We start from the raw sequence: 19032 nt of genomic DNA, 5'->3' as shown, positions 1-19032 counted from the left end.
AGTTGTTGCTAAGCCATGCTGTTCCAGGCTTGGACTATCTAAACAGACAACAGGAAACAACCAAAACAGCTCAGAAGGCTGAGAGCAGGGCTGCCTGTGGGAAGCCCTGCGCTCTGAGCAAGAGGTGCGGACCAGTGTTGTACCTCTTCTTTTGGTTTCACTGCCAAGGAAGAATATGGCATCAGGCTGTGAGCTGTGCTGCTGCTGGAGACACTCTTTTAGTATCAGCCCCCATCACCAGGTGACTGGCATTGTTGTTTATCACCAGCAATCAGCCTCATCAAGGAGAGAACAAAAGAGGCATCCCAAGGGAGGGGGCTGCAGAGGCATCCTGGCATCAGCATGGGCAGACCCTCTACAGCCCACTGACACTGTGCCAAGATGACTGCAGAGCTTGATTACCCCAACACTTAAATGCCCTCTTTGAGGGCAGGAAGAGGTTTCTTCCACTCTATTAGCAAAAGGTCTTCCCCTTTGCCAGAGGAAGGTAGCCCTGGTGTGAAAAACAGTGGCAGCCAACAAACCATTTGTGGAAGGGAATGCTGCTTTTTACTTTGCTAGAAGGCAACAAATACCCTCTTATCATACTATACTGTGACAAGTGTAAAAGACAAAAAGGAAAAAACTCTGACATGCTAAAGTCAAATTGGCAAAATTCCACCCAACAACTTTCTGGAGCAGGAGAGATGGCCACTTGAATCAAAGTACCTTAGTGGGAGTCCCGGGTACAGAAGAAGTGGGGGATGCTGGGAAGGTCAGGACACATTTCTTCCCCAAACAGCGGCTGTTGGTCTCAATGTCTTCATAAGGGTTTTCCTTTGATGGTGGATCTGCAGCAAAAAGCCACAAGCAAGAGACTGTAAGTGCAGAAAATCCTTGAGGTTTGCCATAAAAATCTGTTTGGGGCTCTGCTGGCCTTATCCCACCTCCCACATCAGACATAAAGACCTGTTCTCAAGCATTCCTGCAATTGCCTCATTCTCTCCATAGCCCTACAAGTCCAGCTGCTCGCTGGACAGTGTCCAAACCCTGACACTGACATATGCAGCCATAGGAACGTATCACAGATACTACAGATGGAAAAGATGCAGCGAGTCCTCAAGTTCATTTCTCTGTCTTCAGAGGATCTGTGAGGTCCTCATGCACATCAGTCCATAATTATATTTCCTTATTTCCAGTCTTCTGTTTAGAATCGCCTCCATATAAAGCTGTGAGCTGAAGGCTACCATAAGGGTTCTTTACTCTCTGTTCAAATCCCATGTTTAGGGGGACCTATGGTCACCATTTAACTGTGGCTGAAGGGACACACTGCTCTCAGGCTGACTCTGCAGAAAGACTTAAACTACTCTATGAACATGGCTGTCTGCCACACAACATAGGTTTTCAAACACATCTGCCTCAATCTCACATGCCCCACTTTAGAAAAAGGGAAGGATTCACCTCACCTAATCCAGGCCATCCACAGTCAGGATACTCTCTCCATGAAGGGGGGCAAGGGACACCTCTAAAGTAATGCTCAGCTTATTCTTACTTAGGATCACCTCAAAAACACAAGGCTTGAATGGTCACACAGAGGTGTCCCTTTCTGTCCAGTGATACTGGAGACGAGGCACACAATGAATCTGGCTTTTTAAACACCAAAAATTAGGTACAATGACCTTCTTTGATCACACTCTTCAGTAGTACTTTGGGAACTGCAAACACAGGTGTGTTCAAAAAGAACACACAACTCTGAAAACGCAGGTTATGGCATTTCCGTCTAAGTATCTAAGAGAAACCAATGTCAAAGGTTTAGCCCAAGCGTCTGCACAGACAGGCTATTTTTTATAAGATTTCTCTCTTCATTGCCATAACTTCTTGACATCTCAGTGGACAGACAGGACTTGAAGCGACCGCCTTTCTCTTACTGTCATGTAATACTTGGCTGAGAGCAAAGACTGGAGGTAATTGATGCTGCAGGCCTCTGGAGCGGGGACCAGTAATGGCTGTAGGATCTCACTGGTGCCCTGCCAGGGCAGGAATGCAGCTGAAGTCTTCAGACAAGGACAGAAACCCAAGTATTTTCCAACACTGACTTCTATCTGTGCCTTGGTGATGACCAGCACTACAGCAGTGGGCTTGTGGAGGACAAGATAAGCATGTGTGGCACCAGCTAAGCAAGTCTGCATGAACATTTTGTCAGCAAACATGCTCCTTTCCCTTAACGTGGGTCCACTTTCTAATTTCAGTGGCATGCTTCAGTACTGAAAATACACATTAGCTGTCATGTAACTGCATAGATTGGAGAGAGAAGAACAAGCTTGGATTCTGTTGCCTACCCCATCCTCAAACTGCTGGGCAGCACGCCTAGTATGCCTCAGTCTAGAAGAAGGAACACCATTTCCCTCTTTTGGACAAATAAACCTGTCATCCATCTGCCCAGTGCAATTTCCAATATCCCAGGTAAGCAATAGTGAATGGGTAAAAAGATGGTGCATGAAGGGAATCTGTGACTTGCTGGAAAAGGGAATGGTTCTCCCACCAATAACTGATCCCCTCCCTTAAGTCACACATACGGGGTTATGTGTGTGTGTGCACGTCCTGATGGACACACATGATTATCTGTGGATCAGCACTACTGTCCTGCAGCTGAAGTCTTTCTTCCCCCTCCATTTGTGTGGTTTTCACATGTTGTTTGTTTTGTGGACTACACCTTCCTATGGCCTTGTGAAAAACAGAACTGTAGGTTTCTTTGAGTTATCCCTGTCCACCCCTTTTCCCAAGCTTCCATGCTAACACAACCAGGACTGCAGGAACCAATTAAAGATCACTGACTCCCAGGCAAAAGCCTAAGTATGCAGCAAGAAAACAAAAAAACAAACATCCCCCATTAGCTGACAATTACCCATAACTTTGTTTTCTTTTAATCTTTGCAACTAAAAGCTGGAGGGCAGAGGAATTTCAGCCTGGTATTTGAGTCCCCTGCAAGCTTGGGACACAGGGGTGTGCTTGTGTTTGAATGGATGGATTTGCCTATACAGCTAGTCTGTAATGCTATCCATGTTATTCCAGCTGACAAGGTGACCCTTACTCAGTGGTTTCTGAGACCTCCCACCATGCCCCAACACAAAAGAAAACCAGTCCAAAACCAAAAGAGCAGCTGCTCAGACACTCACTGCTCCTTTTGCCCCTCAAGTAAAGAGAGGAAAAAAAGCAAACACTAGGGCACGAGCTCCATGAAGAAGGCCAACAGCTTAAAAAATGTGAAAAAGGATGAACTGGCATCACCTTGTATGCTATCCATCCCAAAGGAACATGATTCCTTTGAGAGATCTTTATCACCAAGTATGATCAAATTTTATTCATTTCAAAATAATAATGCCTGGCCTGCTCCTAAGAAAGTACAGCTTCTCCTGTGCTGACCAATACAGACCACCTTTGAAGGACTACAGCTGCCATGTAAGAGCTGATGCAGTTATTCCCTTCCTATTCTGCTAAACTCAGCCAAGAGCTTTAAACAGTACCAGCCTTCAGCTACTGAAACTTACTAAGGCTTTTCAAGAGGGATGTTTCTATTCTGTGTTCCACAAAAGGCATCTAACTCACAATATCAAACACTATATAAATGGACTGTGTTACAGGAAATAATATTTAAAATAGCATTGATCTACCATCGAAGTCAGAGAATGAAATAAAACTCAGTTTCAAAGATTGTGGGACCTAGTTTCTTAATTTCAGTGGTACCTGGAGCCAAACACAAAACCGTGGAATTGACTTCAAAGGCTGTGTTTTCAGACTGTTTGCATTATCTGAGTGGTGACACGTTCACCACAATGAACAGACCAAAGCTGTGAGAATTAGTCCACAGAACAAAGGAAAGACAGAGGAGAGATGCCAGCAAAAAGTAAAAGCTGGTTCCCACACGCCTCAGGTTCATCTTTGAAGCTGACGAGTTTTGAAATATTCCATCCGTTTTTCTTCCTACTTGCCAATAATCGGGGTAAAACGTGTCTTGGCTTTTCATTTGGATAACAAACACACTCTATCCAGCACCTCCAGTGAGTGCCTGTTGACCACGAGTCTTCTCAGCTACTCAGCATTAGTAGTCAAATCCCTTCCCTGTCCAAAGCTCCTACCCAGTATGTCCTGTCCAAAGCTCCTACCCAGGATGTCTTCATAGACGTTCTCCTCAGATAAAGTGCGTGTGAGGGCCAGCTTGGTCTGCGCGTACCAATCCACCCGGCCGTTCTCAGACGATGACTGCAGCAGGTCTTCAAACTCATACGACTTCCTGCACCATTGATGGGAGGGGAGAAGGAGCAAAGAGGAGAGTGATGGACTTAACCAGCGTTTAGGACCAAATCACAGCTAATTCACTTCTCCAACATGCCACACAGCTGGCAAAATGAATTACTGAGGAGAGAATGTTTCACAGCCTCATCCCATATAAAGCATGGAAAAGTCTCACTGAGATGGGTTATTTTTATCAGCCATACAAATAGAGGCATTTTGGGGATGCTGTAGATAATCTGGGTTGTCATGGCAATCATACACTGTGAAGATGCAAGTGTTAGGTGGCACATCCTGCAACATGGCACAGAACCGTAGGCCATGAGAGGTCCCATTTACAGCACAGATCCCACCCTTGGCAGGAAAAGGGCCCTCCCAAAATCAGCTCTCTCTTGGAGCAGTACAGGAAAGCTATACTCACATGCAGGATGGTAGAAAGGGTAAAAGCAAGTAAGCGTCCACCACTAAAAAACCTGGAAAGTTTGAGTTTCCTTCCTGCACTCAAGCCAGGTATTTTTAGGTGACAGTTTAGGCAGAGGGCATTAGAAACAGATGCGCATTTTATGCTTCCCACACCAAAAATGTGTGACAATCATGTAGGAGGGAAGAACAGGCCAGAAAGCACCCCAGAAGAACATATATACATCTGATTCAGTTAGAGGAATAGATTTACTATGAACAGTGAAAATGTTGCGGTAGACTCTAGAGATTATCATTCCAGTCCCTGTTCCAGACCAGCTGTAGTCATTTTGTAATTAAACAGATTTTCTGCTAAAAAGCCAAAACCAAACCTCTCAATTTTGGGCTTGAAGGTTAAGCTATGTAATACAGCGACCTTAAAGCCCAAATCTGCCGTGAGTTGTCCCTTCAGTTATCCTGGGAAATTGTGCTGGCCACTCATACACTCTCAGAGAGTGTCAGTTACAGCCAGCAAGGCTCTCTGGGGATTATGAGTGACCAGGGAAGATCCTGCTCTCCTAGAGAGATATGGGAAGGCAGGACTCCACCACCAAGACCAACACCTTTGACAAACACGGTCCAAATACCTGTGGTCTGCGTTGTTCTTGTGCTTCCCACTCCAAAGCCTCCTGCTGACAGCTGATGGGGGAGGAGAAGAGGGTAGAGGAGGGGGAGGAATGGATGGCAGAGGGGGTAAATTTCTTTTATTCCTAGCTGCTGGCACCCAGTCTTCTTCCCCTTCATGTTTGAAAGTCCGCCGGGGCTTTGGCAGCGGGTTGATAAAAGGTTTCTTCTCTGGCACCCCTGGCTCTGTGTACACATTCTCCACCGTGCAGTCCTTAGATTTTGCATGAAAAGTTCTTACCTCTTCTAGAGTCCCAAAAATTGGCTCACTGATTTCAGAGTCTAAGCCAAGAAGCCTTTTATTAAGCTCACTCCCACATATGCTCTCATGGCCCTCGGAAGCAGTGTGTCCCTGTGCTACCTTCTCCTGCAAGCACTGGGGGGAATAGTACGTACCGGGCAACTGTGGCTGCAGCTCTGCTGAGCCATCTTTCAAAGCCTGCTCCAGCTTCTTGACCTGACTAAGCACTGAAAGATTCTCCTTATGGACCTCCCACTTCCCACCTTTCACCTCCTTGCATTTTCCAGGGCTGGACTCCACTTCCTCAACCTTCCGCGCTTCCCCCTTCCGCTCTGCTGCCTGCCCTGCGCCTTTGAGAGTTCCTGCTTTCCACTCATTCTCTTTGCCTGCCCCTTTGCACTCCAGTTCCCAGTTTGTAAGTCTCTTCGTCTCCACTTTCCCAGTCACCAGTGCTTCCCCACTTGTCTTCTCCGTTACACAGGGCACCTTTTGCTCCTCTTTAAGTCCTTGCTCCTCCTCCCTGCGAGGAGCAGATTGCATTTCCTTTTTCCCTTCCCATTCTGATATTTTGTCCTTGATGCTGAAGGACTTATTCCTCAAGCCAATTTTTCCAGGTGACTGTATATTCTGTGTGCCTCCTATCTGTCTCCTGATGATTTTACTGTTTTCTTTAACATTCAGATCCACAGATGGGTCACTGATGATCATTTTGGGACTAAGCATGTTCTGCTGGAAGCAGTCTATCCTCGGATCCAGCATCAAGTTCTCCAAAGCTCCCAGTGGGTTCTTCACCACAGAAGAAACTGGTTCAGCTTCAGATGTTAAACCCAGGGTGACAGAGGCACCTCCAGAACACCTCTCACTCAAAAATCCACATAAAGGTCTTTCTAATTCTTTCACAGCTGCTGTATTGTTTGTATCTGCAAGCTTGATCCTACATACCAAAGACAAAAACATAAGAAACATTAAACACCATTGCTCACCCTTGGTTTAGTCCATCAGTTCCACAAGCTCTACTTGTAAAGCTGGCAAGAGCAGAGTAAGCTCAAACTAAGCACTTGGGAGATGGGTTTATGTGGGAGGATGCTCAGGGAGAGGTCCTTCTAGCCAGAAGACAATGCTCTCACAGAATCACAGAATCCTCTCTTTATGACTAAAATATAACTTACAATGAAGACTTTCTCTGTGGCAGAAGTAGATGGCAGGTGAGAGAGGTATTTTTTGTACATCAGGCATGCTGACACCAATGAGAGGTTCATTGGCATTTTGGGGGGGAGGGGGGTGTGTGTGCGCATGCAGTAGGGTTTTGGACACTGTCAGGGCATTAAGCAGGTTCACTGCAAATAAATGTGAAATGGACAATTTTCAAACAGCAAAATTGCTGCTGTTAAACAGTGAAGAAAATTATATGGCTGGCATTCCTCTACTGCCTACTCAGATGATCTCTTTCAGTCTATCTCAATGTTCCCCAAATGCATATTAATACACAAAGACTGCATGTTTATTATTACATATCTATGGCCCTACCATCCCAAGCCTCATGTGGGCTTGGGCTCCCATGCACCCACGCTCACTGCCTTGGCCTAGAGCATGTGACATAGCCACTGAGACACCAGATTCAACATTTGCAGAGCAAAGGGTTGAACACCTTCACTGTTTGAGTCCAAACTGCACCAAAAGTCCCTAATACACTTAGCCTATGGATTTCCAAGTGTGTGATATCACAATACCAGTATTGTGGTACTTTATCAATATAGTAAAGTTCCAGACAACACTGGCAGCCATTGCAGACTCAGTTGTAGTGCAAATTGCATCTGGGATGGGTTTCTGAGAAGAATGGGGACCCGAGCCAGGTAGTGGTCTTCCCTAGCCTCACAGATACTTAACTCCTGGCTGTCTCAGTGACAAAGTCATGCTTTGGTTAAGAAGCAACACTGTAAACATCATGGCCTTTCCCAGGGAGCAGGGCATCGCAGTGCCACTGGTGGCTGTACAGCACAGCAGAAACCAAGGTTGGACACTGTGAAAACCCTGCAATGATGGGGGACAGCAGGGTTTGTCTGAGGAGTCACTGGAGTCTCCAGTGTTGAAGATAACAAGCACAGGTGGGGGAAACATTGATAGGGATATACTATCAGCATAAACAGTCTTGTCTTGGAGCAGATCTCTTTTAGCACTGTGAATCTAGGATATCATCAGCCTAACTGGATGCTAAAATGCACAGCATCACAGCCCTGAGGCAGCAATGAAACCACTCGAGACCTACAGGGGTGTGTTTTAATGTATGATTAGAGAGGGACAGTGTAGAGCAGAGAATGTTTCCTTCCTTTGCTCTTCTTTCTGTTGGGGACAATAAACACAAGCAAAGCACCCTGGCACTGAAACACAGAAAACTCTCACCTGTCAACAGACTTGCAGACACTGTTTTCAGACTTGCTGCTCACTTCGGCCACCTTGCTAGCTGTCATCATGTCAGCACACAGCAGGGCAGCTGGTCACCTGCAAACAGACACAAGGAAGAGGAGTTGCTCTCTGCTCAGCATCCTTCGCTCTTCCTTCTGCACACACACGTTTCTTGTCAAAATCCAGAAGAGAACCAGGAACAAGACCTGACAACTTTCTGATTACAGTCTAGGTTTCCTCCTCTGCGAAATGGGAACAGGGGTGATAGCATTACCCCTCAGAAGCCCAGGAAGAAGTTCACAGGTTTTGAAGGCAAAAATGGTTTTTGACACAGCATCAATTGCTGTACTATGACTTGAATATGGAACACATTTTATGAAGGCTTTATTATCACCAAAATCTCAGGGGATTTAGGGTCTTTTCCTCACAGAAGACTAAAAAAAGAAATATTTTAAAATTATGTGTGTTAAGGCCAGATGACCTAAGCAGTCCCTGTGCATGCAACACTGTCACAATATCCCCAGCCTGGGACAGAAAACAGTTTGGGCTGAAGAGACACTGCACTGAAGTAACTTGTTACCTTATACTTTTCCCTCTGGTGAGCCATGTTAGGCTGCTACTGATCTGCTTTCAGAGGACAACTCCTTGTGGGGGTAAGATAAATCAGTCACAAAAACGAGTCAATCTGTTTGCCTTATGATGTCTAGCATTCATGGAGCAAGACTGTCCCTCTAGTCAATGCAGCAGACTCGTCTTTTTATTGTCCAACAATACTTTACTCATTAAGTAAAAAATAAAAGGATTACTCTGTTACTCTGCAGCAGCATCTCTCCACACTTCTCAGGGTGGTCTGCCTGCTCTCCAGCATTGCAAAGACAACAGGCTCACCCTCCTGTAGGCAATACTTGGAAAACCTGGAGCCTCTCAAATCTGTCCACTTGGCTGGTCTGCCAGATGCTGCCCCACTGTGCCTAGCATTTGGCAACAAGACCGAGTGCCTCGGTAGGTTCTCATCTTTAAAAAAATAAAAACCACACCAGAAACAGTAAAGAACAAAAGGATTGCTCATTTCCACTGTTCAAGTATTTTGGGCAGAGAGAGGAAAAAAGAAAATAAAAAACCAACAACCCAGTCTTGTTTGTTCACAGTCTTCTCTCCCTCCCTTTATCCCACACTGGCAATGTTCCGGAGGCAAGGAGTGAACTCTGGGTCAACTCAATGTGTACACACTCAGGGCAGCTCACTGCTAACCATTTAGTGGACTCTCCTTCCCTAGACAATAAACCCCCTTGGCTTCTCTTCCTCGTTAGTAACTCGAACAAACACCCACTTCACTGCTAGACACAGAGCAGCCTTGCAACAGTGTCAAGAAAATTCACCACCCCAAGGAAACAAAATCTATTCATCCATCCGTTAACTGTTAGGGATTGAGAATAATGAAAAACTAATGATCACTCTCGTCCCCGGCCAAGGAATGACTCACCCAGGCAGCCAAAGCAGATTCCTGCAAAGCAGCAATGGAGGCTGCTCTGCACTTGGCTTACAACGTCCCTAGAGCAGGGAGCATCTCCCCGCTCATTTAGCTCCTCGCACAGCAGGGTCAGTGGCCAGAGCTCCTTGGCACTGCCTTTAGTGGTGAGAAACATAAAAACACCAGAAGCTGGCATACATGCAGGCCCTGTGGCTCGGCTGCCACACCAAGTGTTCACTTGGGATGAGCTTCTCGATCAGATCACACCACTTCCCCACCAGGAAACTCCATCTCTCAGCCTTTTCCAACAGCCCCTTAACATACACTGCCTTGAAAACAAACATCTGGGTATGAGCAAATGCATGCTGGTGCTCAGCACAATCACACACCTGACCTACCTCCTGTGGGAGAGGGCAAAAAGAAGGTAATGCAGAATAAGAGGTGCACTCATTTCTTCATCTGTAGTGGATGGCACAGACCCATTGCCCTTGGTGAGCAGAAGCAAGGCACAAAGCAGTTGCTGAGTGCTGCAAAGGAATCTCCCATGAAAGAAGCACCACTGCAATTAGCAGATTGGCATGACCTGGAGCCAAGGCCAGAGGGACATCTGTCCCCCCAAGCCAACATTTGTGGCAGGAGAAAGCAAAACTCACACTAGGCAGATTAAAGAGCAGGCCAGGAGCTTCCAAAGCAGCAACACACCAGATGTTGCAATGTGACAAAAACCAGGAGGTACCTACCGACACACCCATTGACAACACACACTGCACAGAGGAGTAAAGCCATCCCCAGGAGATACACAGATGGCTGCGTCTTCACCCTTAAGCAGCAAAGGTACACAGTGTGTCCTCAGCACCACCCAGGGGATTACTGTAGCATGTGAGCTGGTCCTGTCCAAAAGAGTAAATATTTACCCAAACACACTGGAAGACATGAGGGGGGAAAAAGAGTCATCTCTGGAATAAACCAGCAGAATAATAAAGTACCTCCCAACTCATCCAAGTCAGATAATGTGCTTGGTGCCAATCCCAAAACCAAATTAACTTCAAAGGCGATGAGATCGTCTCTTCTGTTAATAAGGTGACCAGGCACAACTTGCAGGCCTGACCCATAGGCACTGCCACCTGACAAGAGGTAGCCAGGATGGCAGAAAACTGCCCCCAGTAGGAAAACAAAAGGTAGATCTTCTCTACTGAGGTTTGGCTCCACAAGGCACCTGAGTTAACATGACAGTATAGGATAAAGGGACCTCCTGTTCATCCTATCTCCCCACATCTCTGCTATGATCGACCACACATTACCCTGACTGTGTGCTGGCTTGGGCTCTCTTTGTGACTCCTCTGTGATCTGCTATAGCTCTCTGAGTTTTAGGCAAAGTAGCTCATGGAAAGGGTCCAATGTGTGCCAGATCTGGTACAATGGAAGGGATGAAACTGTGTGGACAGGAGGGAAAGAGAGAGGGAAGTGGGGAGAGAGGATAAGCGAGTGTGCTTGTAGAGATGGGGAAGGGAGATCTGCCAGATACTCAGAAGTCTTATCTGCAATACTCTCCTTTCCTATCTTATGTGCAATGTGACCAAGGCCCTACAAATTACCTAGACGAATCAAGTAAGGCTGAGTTCAGTTAGCAGGTGACCTGAAAAAGACAGACAGACAGACATACATCAAGCTGGTACTTCTTGACTGATTGCTACTTTCTCTAAAAACCACACTGGAACTTTCTACTGCTGATGGAAAGCACAGCCCCATGGCAACCCACACCCAGGGCCACTGCTCCTAGCACATACATCCTGCAGCAGCAAGGTCATAAATGGGGAGAGAAGATGCTGAGTCCCATTTGAAGAGCCTCTCCACTGCGATTTATTCAGTAATCCCTGCCATTCTTTGGGGGAACAAAGCACTCATCTAATATTTTTTTCAAAATTAAACCGAGAAAGGAAGGACAGGGGAGGAGGCAGGAGGTAAGAGGTAGAATAGGGAGCTCTTAAACCTGTTCGCCGGACCCTGGGAAGGATGTGAAGTCTCCCAGCAGAAGCCTCTCATCGTATCTCCCACACGCAGCCGGCCCCACGATTCCCAGGGCCATGTGACAGGGGCTTCCTGCTACCAAGCGAAGCGAGACCTACCCCGACCTCTCTTCCAAACAGAGTTCCTTCCCGCTTTGTGTTCGCAAAGAGGCGTTTGTTTACTGACCTATCATTGGCATGCAGGAAACAGCCTTGAAATGAGCTGTAATCATCTGTCTCCAGCAATATCTGTTTGGCTTTTTTCTAATTTAAGTTTTCCTCCCGCCCCCCCCCCCCCCTTCCCTGATGCCCTCTTCCCCACTTCCGATCAAAACGCTTCTGGAGTACTCACATCTGGTTCAGGGCACTAGATACTACACAATTTTCCAAAGCAACCAGCGAATAAAAAGGGAGGTGCTGACAGTAGGCACACTCCCACCACCCTCAAAGGACAGGGAATTCTTTCAGAAGAATGTGAGCTAGACTCCTTCAGGGAGAGGAAGAAACCAACTTTGCCCACTGCACTTGGTGCAGCCACGAGATGATCAGAAAAGCCAGAGGAACACCCAATGCCCTGCAGTCCACATCATCAGAAATGTGCACAGACAGCACACAGGTTACACACGTGGAGCCTTGCCTCCAACATGGTCAGGCTGTGACAGCAGCAAGTCTTCCAGGCCTCCCTTCTCTGCTGTTTCGCTTGTGGGGAGTAAAGCAAGGACATCTCAAAAGGGGTTGTGGTTTGGGGATGGGTATTACCATAGCTGCATGCTGAAGGACATGTCTCAAGATTTTCTTTGCTCTGTTTACTCTGCACCTCGCACAAAAATCAGTCCCAGTCTGTAACTGGATACCAGCCACACCACTGGTGCATATAAACAATAAGGCTTCACAGTACCAGGAGTGACCCACAGCTGGCCAAACTCTCCTCCAAGAAGAAAAAATACACACTGTGTTTAAAACCCACACAGGCTTTCTTCTCCTTGATGTTCACAGAAAAGGTCTCTTGAATTACTTTAATGAGTAATCCCGAACAGCCAGACAAAGCCTGCAAGTAACACCTCTCTGCTCCTGTGCTTAACCGAACAAAGGACGCCAACATACAGACAGCAACAAGGAGACAACAATATATAACATACATATATAAAGAACAGGAAGGATGCCAAGAAGACAAAACACTAACAGGAAAATCGTGAGTAAGGGGAAGCCAACAGTTAAAGTCTTCAGGGCTCCCTCCCCCAGCCCTTGCTCTGTTTGGAGCCCGTTTCCCTCTGGGGAAAGAAGCAGGCACTAGGATGCGTGCTTGTGCACGAACACACACACAGGGCTGGGCCTGGTCCCAGCACCAGGCAGTGTCCCTGGGCCTGCCTAAGAGCACGCTGCCTTCCCGAGGTCTCCAGCAGCTGCACAACCTCAGGGGCTGAGCCCCTGCAGAGCGGGGAGGACACCAGCTGAGCGGGGATACAGCCAGAACCAAGAAGGGCAACCGGACCCAAGAGCTGACTCCCTCACTGAAAGAGGATCCTTGCGGTGTGGGAGTCACTGACTTGAGGTGCCCAACACCAACCCAGCCTTCCCTAACCGAAGGCAGCAACAGCTTCTCCTCAGAGGACTTCCGTGAAGTCCATTTATTTCTTCTCCCACTCAGCCCCGCAAATGATTTTACCCAAGGTCTGGGAGCATGGCCCACCTCCGCAATAGGAGGGCTCCTCTGTAGCATCCAGCAAAAGGACAATTTGGCTTATGCATGAGAAAAGACTTTTTCGCCAAGAGGGTGACTGAGCACCAGACAGGTTGTGGAGGCTCTATCCTGCCTCTGCTACTCCACCATCCTGTGCGGGGCACAAGTAGTCTGGGGCAAGGTGAGTTGTAACCTCTTTGTAGGCACTGACTGTCCTGGCCACACAGGTCGCCTGTGGGCCATGGAGAATGAAGACAATAACAGCAGAATCATCTAGTTCATGGCACTCATAATGGGATCCTAACTGCAGATAGTCAGGTCTAAGTAATTTATTAAAGGAAAAAAAAGCAGGATAAACTTACATAAACATATCCATGAAGGACCAATGACTGGGAAGCTATATGCTCCTACAGTATCTTTTAGAGCCAGATCCCACACAGCCTCCTACCCCCCTCACCCTATTCTGTCCTAACTTTTCCCTTTGATCTATCATGTCTTACACCACGGGGCTTAGAAGTGGGTCAGGAGAATCCCATGTGTCAAAACAAACTGTATTTTCAAAAACCTCAAGTGGAATCGACGTACTGCAACCTCTCCCCTGGGCATGCACCCCGTGTCAGAGGAACAAGGCTACAAAGCAAGGAAAGCAGAAACTCACAGGAAAGCTGTGGTGTGTGTCATAATGTGTCTTTCATTTTATTATATAATTTGTTCTACTGACCTTCTTCTCCCTCTCTAAGCCCACAGAACAAACTGTGCCTGATTTAAAGGATTACTATGGTTAAAAGGACTGCTCTGCTTCTCCCTCTCTCTGGGCCCCTGCTCCTCCCTTGGCTGCCAGCAACACGGTCTCATCCCTGTCCTTGGTAAAGGACATGCCTGATCAGATCTAATAGTTGCCACTGACTAAGGATGTGCCTACTTCTTCCTCCCTTCTTGCTCCTGCTTCCTTTGTATCTGCTTCAATACTTGTAAAGCCCTTGCTGAGCTAGCAAGGACTAGAACCAGTTCAACTTGCTAAACCAGCAAAGAAATAAAAAGGGGGTAAAGCAAAAAGCTTTCTGATCAGACAGTGACATCAGGCATCCGTCATGGAAAACTTCATGTAAGGGAAGGGATGAAATCACATTGCTGGGACAGAGTCACTGAATATTTTGATTTCTCCTCTATGCTTCAAGGACTCGCCACATAACCATGTAAATGGTTAACTAGGTTGCACAGACTACAGATAAAACTACAACTTGCTCTTAGTATAGGCATTATTTAGACTTGATTTTTCAGACTGTTTCAACTGCAAACGGCCTTCACAAACAGCTGTGGGGCCAGTCACATAGCTGGCACCCAGGCCACACCACTCTCAGGGTTTGTCCGACATTGTGGCGAGCTCTGGGAAGGGCAAGTGGGGGAGGTTCCTGGTGATTTCTTCTGCATTACCTGACAAATTAAGCAAGGAACGCCTCCAGGCACCCGTTTCACTCACTGCATTACCCTGACTTGCCTTCAGAGCAGTTGCACTGAAGGAGACTGCAGATGTGACAGACGCCCATGACCACTCAGCCAAGCCTGGAAGACACAACTGAAGCAGCATGGATAACCATAAATGTGGCATTTCTCAGTTCCTGAGTGCTCCACTTCACACATACAGAAACTGCTTTCATAGAACACAAATGAAATTTCAGCTTTGGGTTGGCTGGTTTGGTTTAAAGGCAAACTGGAAAAAATCCCACTGGAGTCCCATGGTGTGGGATGGCACAGCTACCAGGATGGCTGGATGCTTTAGCTCCACAACAGGGACCTCTGGCACCTGAGTTAGTGGAATAGCTGGTAACAGCAGCAGTTCCTGAAAGAGGATGGGACAGACGCTCTGCCACGGGTTTTACATACACTTGTCAGGGGTACAGGGACCTTCAAGAACCGTGGGCTCCATTCCAGACTTTGGAAGGAAGCAGGTTCTGGAGGGCACACCATTATTTTAAAGTTTGTCCTCTCACCCCCGTACAACAGAACCTTGTTACATTTGGTCTTCCTCACCTGCTCAATAGCAGTCCCTGCTTCCCAGGTCTTCCTTTGCCCAGATAGCCCAGGTTTAACTCTGAGGTCACTATTGAAGTCCCAGTTTCCTCATCCACTGATAATCTCATGTTCCTCCCATTTACTATCATCTGTCTCAGCCAGGCCCTCTCTGCCCCTCTCCGCCACCACTTCCCTGTATCTTTTTCTTTCCAGACTGGTCCTGTCAAATCACCGCTTAGTGATCAAATCAAGCTAGTCCTTCTCTACCCATAGCTCATGCAAATATCTTCCTTCTATCCTAAGGACTTTCTGTGATGGCTCCTAGCTGCAGACTCTTCCTCCCCTTACTTCTCACTCCCTGGCCAAACTAAGGGCTCTCTCAGCTCTATGCAGCCCTCAGCCCTACCTCAGTTTTCCTCTCTCACCCCTGCCCTACCTCTCTGCTCCAGCAGAAACAGCCTCCTCTCCACACTTCCAGCCTCAGGAAACCTCCACCACTCACATCACACCTTAACTGCTTCCCTAGAGCTTCCAGTTCTACTTTTGCCATCTGCCCTCAGGCCTAGTCTCACCAAAAGAAAGCCACCAAGCACTAAATTGGCTTGAGCACCTCCTTTCTCCCTGATCTGACAGGGTAGAACTTCAGGAGTTTGCACATTTTGCCAGGTTTTAGATCCCCAGGTTTACAGCTTTCTCCTGGCTACCAATTACCCCAAACTCCTGGATACAGCTTCTTCTACATGTCCACAGTGCTTACCTGAGACACCACTTGCACTACGTGCATGGCCTACACCTACACATTGAAGACATTGGACTCCATACATGCATTTCCATTGTCAATATCCCAAGTGGTTTCCACACTTCTGACTCACTGCATACCCATACATGCACACTGCAACAATTATTTCTTCAGGAACAGAATGATTAAATCTTATGTCCAAATCTTTGACCTTGACTAGGACCAAGGAGCTTCTCCTTCCTTCCTAGTCCAGGCTTTGCCTCTTCTGGATACCAATAAATCAAGCTGTTTTCACCTCTTTTCTGCTACAGTGCCTGTGGGAGAATCTATGGCACAGGAGAGAAAAAAGCTCTGAGCTGAAGATGGTATGTATCCATTCACATATGACTCCCAGGTTGGGTATTGTTGTATGACCAGTGTTAGGACTGGGTTGGTAACAAGGCTGGAAGAAGCTAACCCTCAGCAACGAGAAGACGGGAGCCAGCAGGACCTGCTGTGGGCAAAACTGGTGGGTCACCCTGAATCTTAATTCCTTAGGCCATCCTCATTCTGCAGTAAAGCAGCCAGATCCTTGAGAAACCACCCTCACCTCCTGTCCATTACTTCCTTTCAACACCCATCTGCTGAAGGCTGTAGATGAAGCTCCAACAGGGATAGCACCAGGGTCACCCACATGGCACAGGGAGCTGGAAGGACAGGGCATTCAGTGACAAGGTAACCACTGAAGATTTTAGCTACTAAAATTAAAAACCTCTGCTAACCATATGCCGGCTGAAATCTTCTTCCTACAGAACCTTGGAAGAGTTAAGGTAGAGATCACATAGGAAATCACAAAGGATGAATTTGGGATCCAAACAGCGTATAACACTTCTGTTTCAAAGCCTAAGATTAATCTCAGGAAAAAAAAAAAAAAAAAAAGCCTGATGATCTTTCTAATGCAGGGGAAACAGCACATTTTTCTCCCCTCGCTTCACTGTTAGAAATGCCTGAAACATTTTGGCTGAAGGCTTTCAACAGCACTTCAGCCAGAGGCAAATCATCAGCTTAGAAAACTGCAGACTGAAACAAAATATTTTTACCTGAAGACAGAAAATGAAAACAGGGCCTCACAATGTGAATTGTCTTCTGTTAAAGGTGGGGGTCGATGCCCCCGTATTATATTATGTTTGTCCCACATTTCCCATTGTCTTATTTTCCCTTTGTTCCTCCCTCTAAACACATAACAAACAGAAAAAAGTTCAACAACTCAAAGGGTATTCAACATCCCTCTCGTTTCCTTCAGGCAACCACACCCTCAGCTGGAATCATTTCCAGGGTTAGCAGTGGGATCTTACACGACCATGTCAAACAAAACAGCTACATTCTTTCTAATTCCTTGCTTACAAGAACAGATTAAGTCTTGTGTGTACAGAAGGCAAATACTATTTGTGGTGGCAAATATGGTTTGTATTACTGCTTAGAGACACAACGAGTCCTCATTCGGCAGGTAGGTTAACAAATATAAAGAAAAAATTCACAGGGGAAGGAAAAGAAAGATCCAGTATTTCCCAATCTGGTTACTAAAACAAAGTTTAATTAAAATGTTTAGTGGAATGACAAGTTAAGCTTCCTACAAGGAAGTCATGAAAAAAAGATTAACAAAATACATAATTCCAGATGAAGAAACCAAAACCCTGGGAAGTGAAGGCAGAAGTACAGGATAGTTCTTCTGTGATGGTTCTTGGCAATATTAGATCATCTCCTTGTGTTTCAGATCTTGCATGAGTGCATGTGTGCATGATCGTGTTGCTCAGCCCCTTTCAAAGTGGGATCATATTTACTTATGCTTTGCAGCCTTATACACAAAAATTCTGTTAATTCAAGGCTGAAGAAGACATTAGTGGTGAATCCTGTGTTACTCAAGTGAACACGAGCTTGCTGATGACATCAGCGGAGCCAGTGTTTCATATCTGTTTTCTTTGGCTTTGCAATCACCCCCACACAAGAAGACTTTAGTCAATATGGAATAAACCAAAAGAAATACGGACCAGATCTACACGAAAAGACACTTGCCAGCAGAACTGTCTACCAGCCACATGGAGGGGCAGGATTCCCAGCAGATGCAGTGGAACTGCTTTCAGTCCCCCAACAAAGATGAAGTTACATTGGCAAATACACATTTCTATCAGTGCAGCCAATTGGTGTTAGGTACTTTCCCTCCTTTGATAGGAATGCTGTGTTACAAATGTATCAGTCCTACTACAACAGTAAATCACTTCTAGTGTAAAAAGAACTGGAAATAACTCAAGGTTATTACTATAAGAAATCCAAACATTTGACAGCATAGGAAACAACCTGCCATTAAAATATAGTGTTCTGCTCATAAATCACACTGAAATACGTTTTTGATGTGGTGAGATAACCTCTGCTATTCTAGCATAAACGGGACCCAAAAAGGTCCCTTTGAGGAGCAAGTCTGCAACGAGTTTCCTGGCAGGAAGACAAACTGTCCCACATTCAGAAAGGAAATGAGAGCATTAAAACGAAGAACCTCAACTTCTTCCAAAATAAGTTATCATCAGGTAACACAAGTGAAGCCTCAGCAAATCTCTCCTTCGGTGGCCTTCACCCCACAGGATGCTGACTCTTGCCCCTCCTGAGGAGGATTTAGCACAGTTTCCTGAAGCGTCCGTCACCACAACCTTGGGGCACCATCTGCAAGAGCCCTGGTCGTCATGTGCTCCAGGAGACCTTTCTGTGGCAGCTCTGAGTCCAGACCTGCCTTAACAGGCCGCCTCTATCGGGCACCACCTTCCAAGCCCAAGCAAAAAGTCACTTGTAGATTGCTTTTTGGTTCTGGAGACTCCAGTTCCCCCTGCTTGCTTAACCTCCTCTTTCCTCCCACTCTCTCCCTCTCTCTCCCACTTCTCTTGGCTATCGCAAATGCAGAATCTGCTTATTGCAGATCTGATTTATTTTCAAAACCTTTAAACCCCAGCGCAACACGCACCACCCTTTTGTTCAACCTTCCTCAGTCGAGAGCACGGCCGGGCAGCACGCGATTTACTCAGTCACGAGGAGGAAACCTGCACAGCTCCAAAGAAGCAAAACCTCTGCGAAGAGGGCTTGCATTTATTTATTTTTCCA

At 46.5% G+C, this 19032-nt stretch overlaps 1 protein-coding gene across 6 annotated transcripts in view; it reads right to left on the bottom strand.

The window, feature by feature from the left end:
• Nucleotides 1–19032, bottom strand: part of DENND2A (DENN domain containing 2A) — a 62253-nt gene that overhangs the window by 28325 nt on the left and 14896 nt on the right. For 4 of the 6 annotated variants that reach the window (XR_007891644.1, XM_051640521.1, XM_051640499.1 and 1 more), the window contains exons 2-5: nucleotides 7994–8092; nucleotides 5316–6527; nucleotides 4116–4270; nucleotides 709–830 (exon numbers count right to left, since the gene is read on the bottom strand). Coding sequence is in view for 5 of the 6 variants with exons in the window: in XM_051640521.1 (XP_051496481.1) it covers nucleotides 709–830; nucleotides 4116–4270; nucleotides 5316–6527; nucleotides 7994–8064 (1560 nt within the window). In the remaining variant the exon portion in view is untranslated. Of the gene's footprint in view, nucleotides 1–708; nucleotides 831–4115; nucleotides 4271–5315; nucleotides 6528–7993; nucleotides 8093–10207; nucleotides 10270–19032 lie in introns of those variants that run through there. The other 2 variants (XM_051640506.1, XM_051640510.1) reach the window with 2 other exon arrangements.

The sequence above is a fragment of the Apus apus genome, chromosome 1, assembly GCF_020740795.1.
Source record: "Apus apus isolate bApuApu2 chromosome 1, bApuApu2.pri.cur, whole genome shotgun sequence".
NCBI lineage: Eukaryota > Metazoa > Chordata > Aves > Apodiformes > Apodidae > Apus > Apus apus.
The sequence above is the reverse complement of the archived record's forward strand: the minus strand, read 5'-3'. Positions and strand labels throughout refer to the sequence as shown.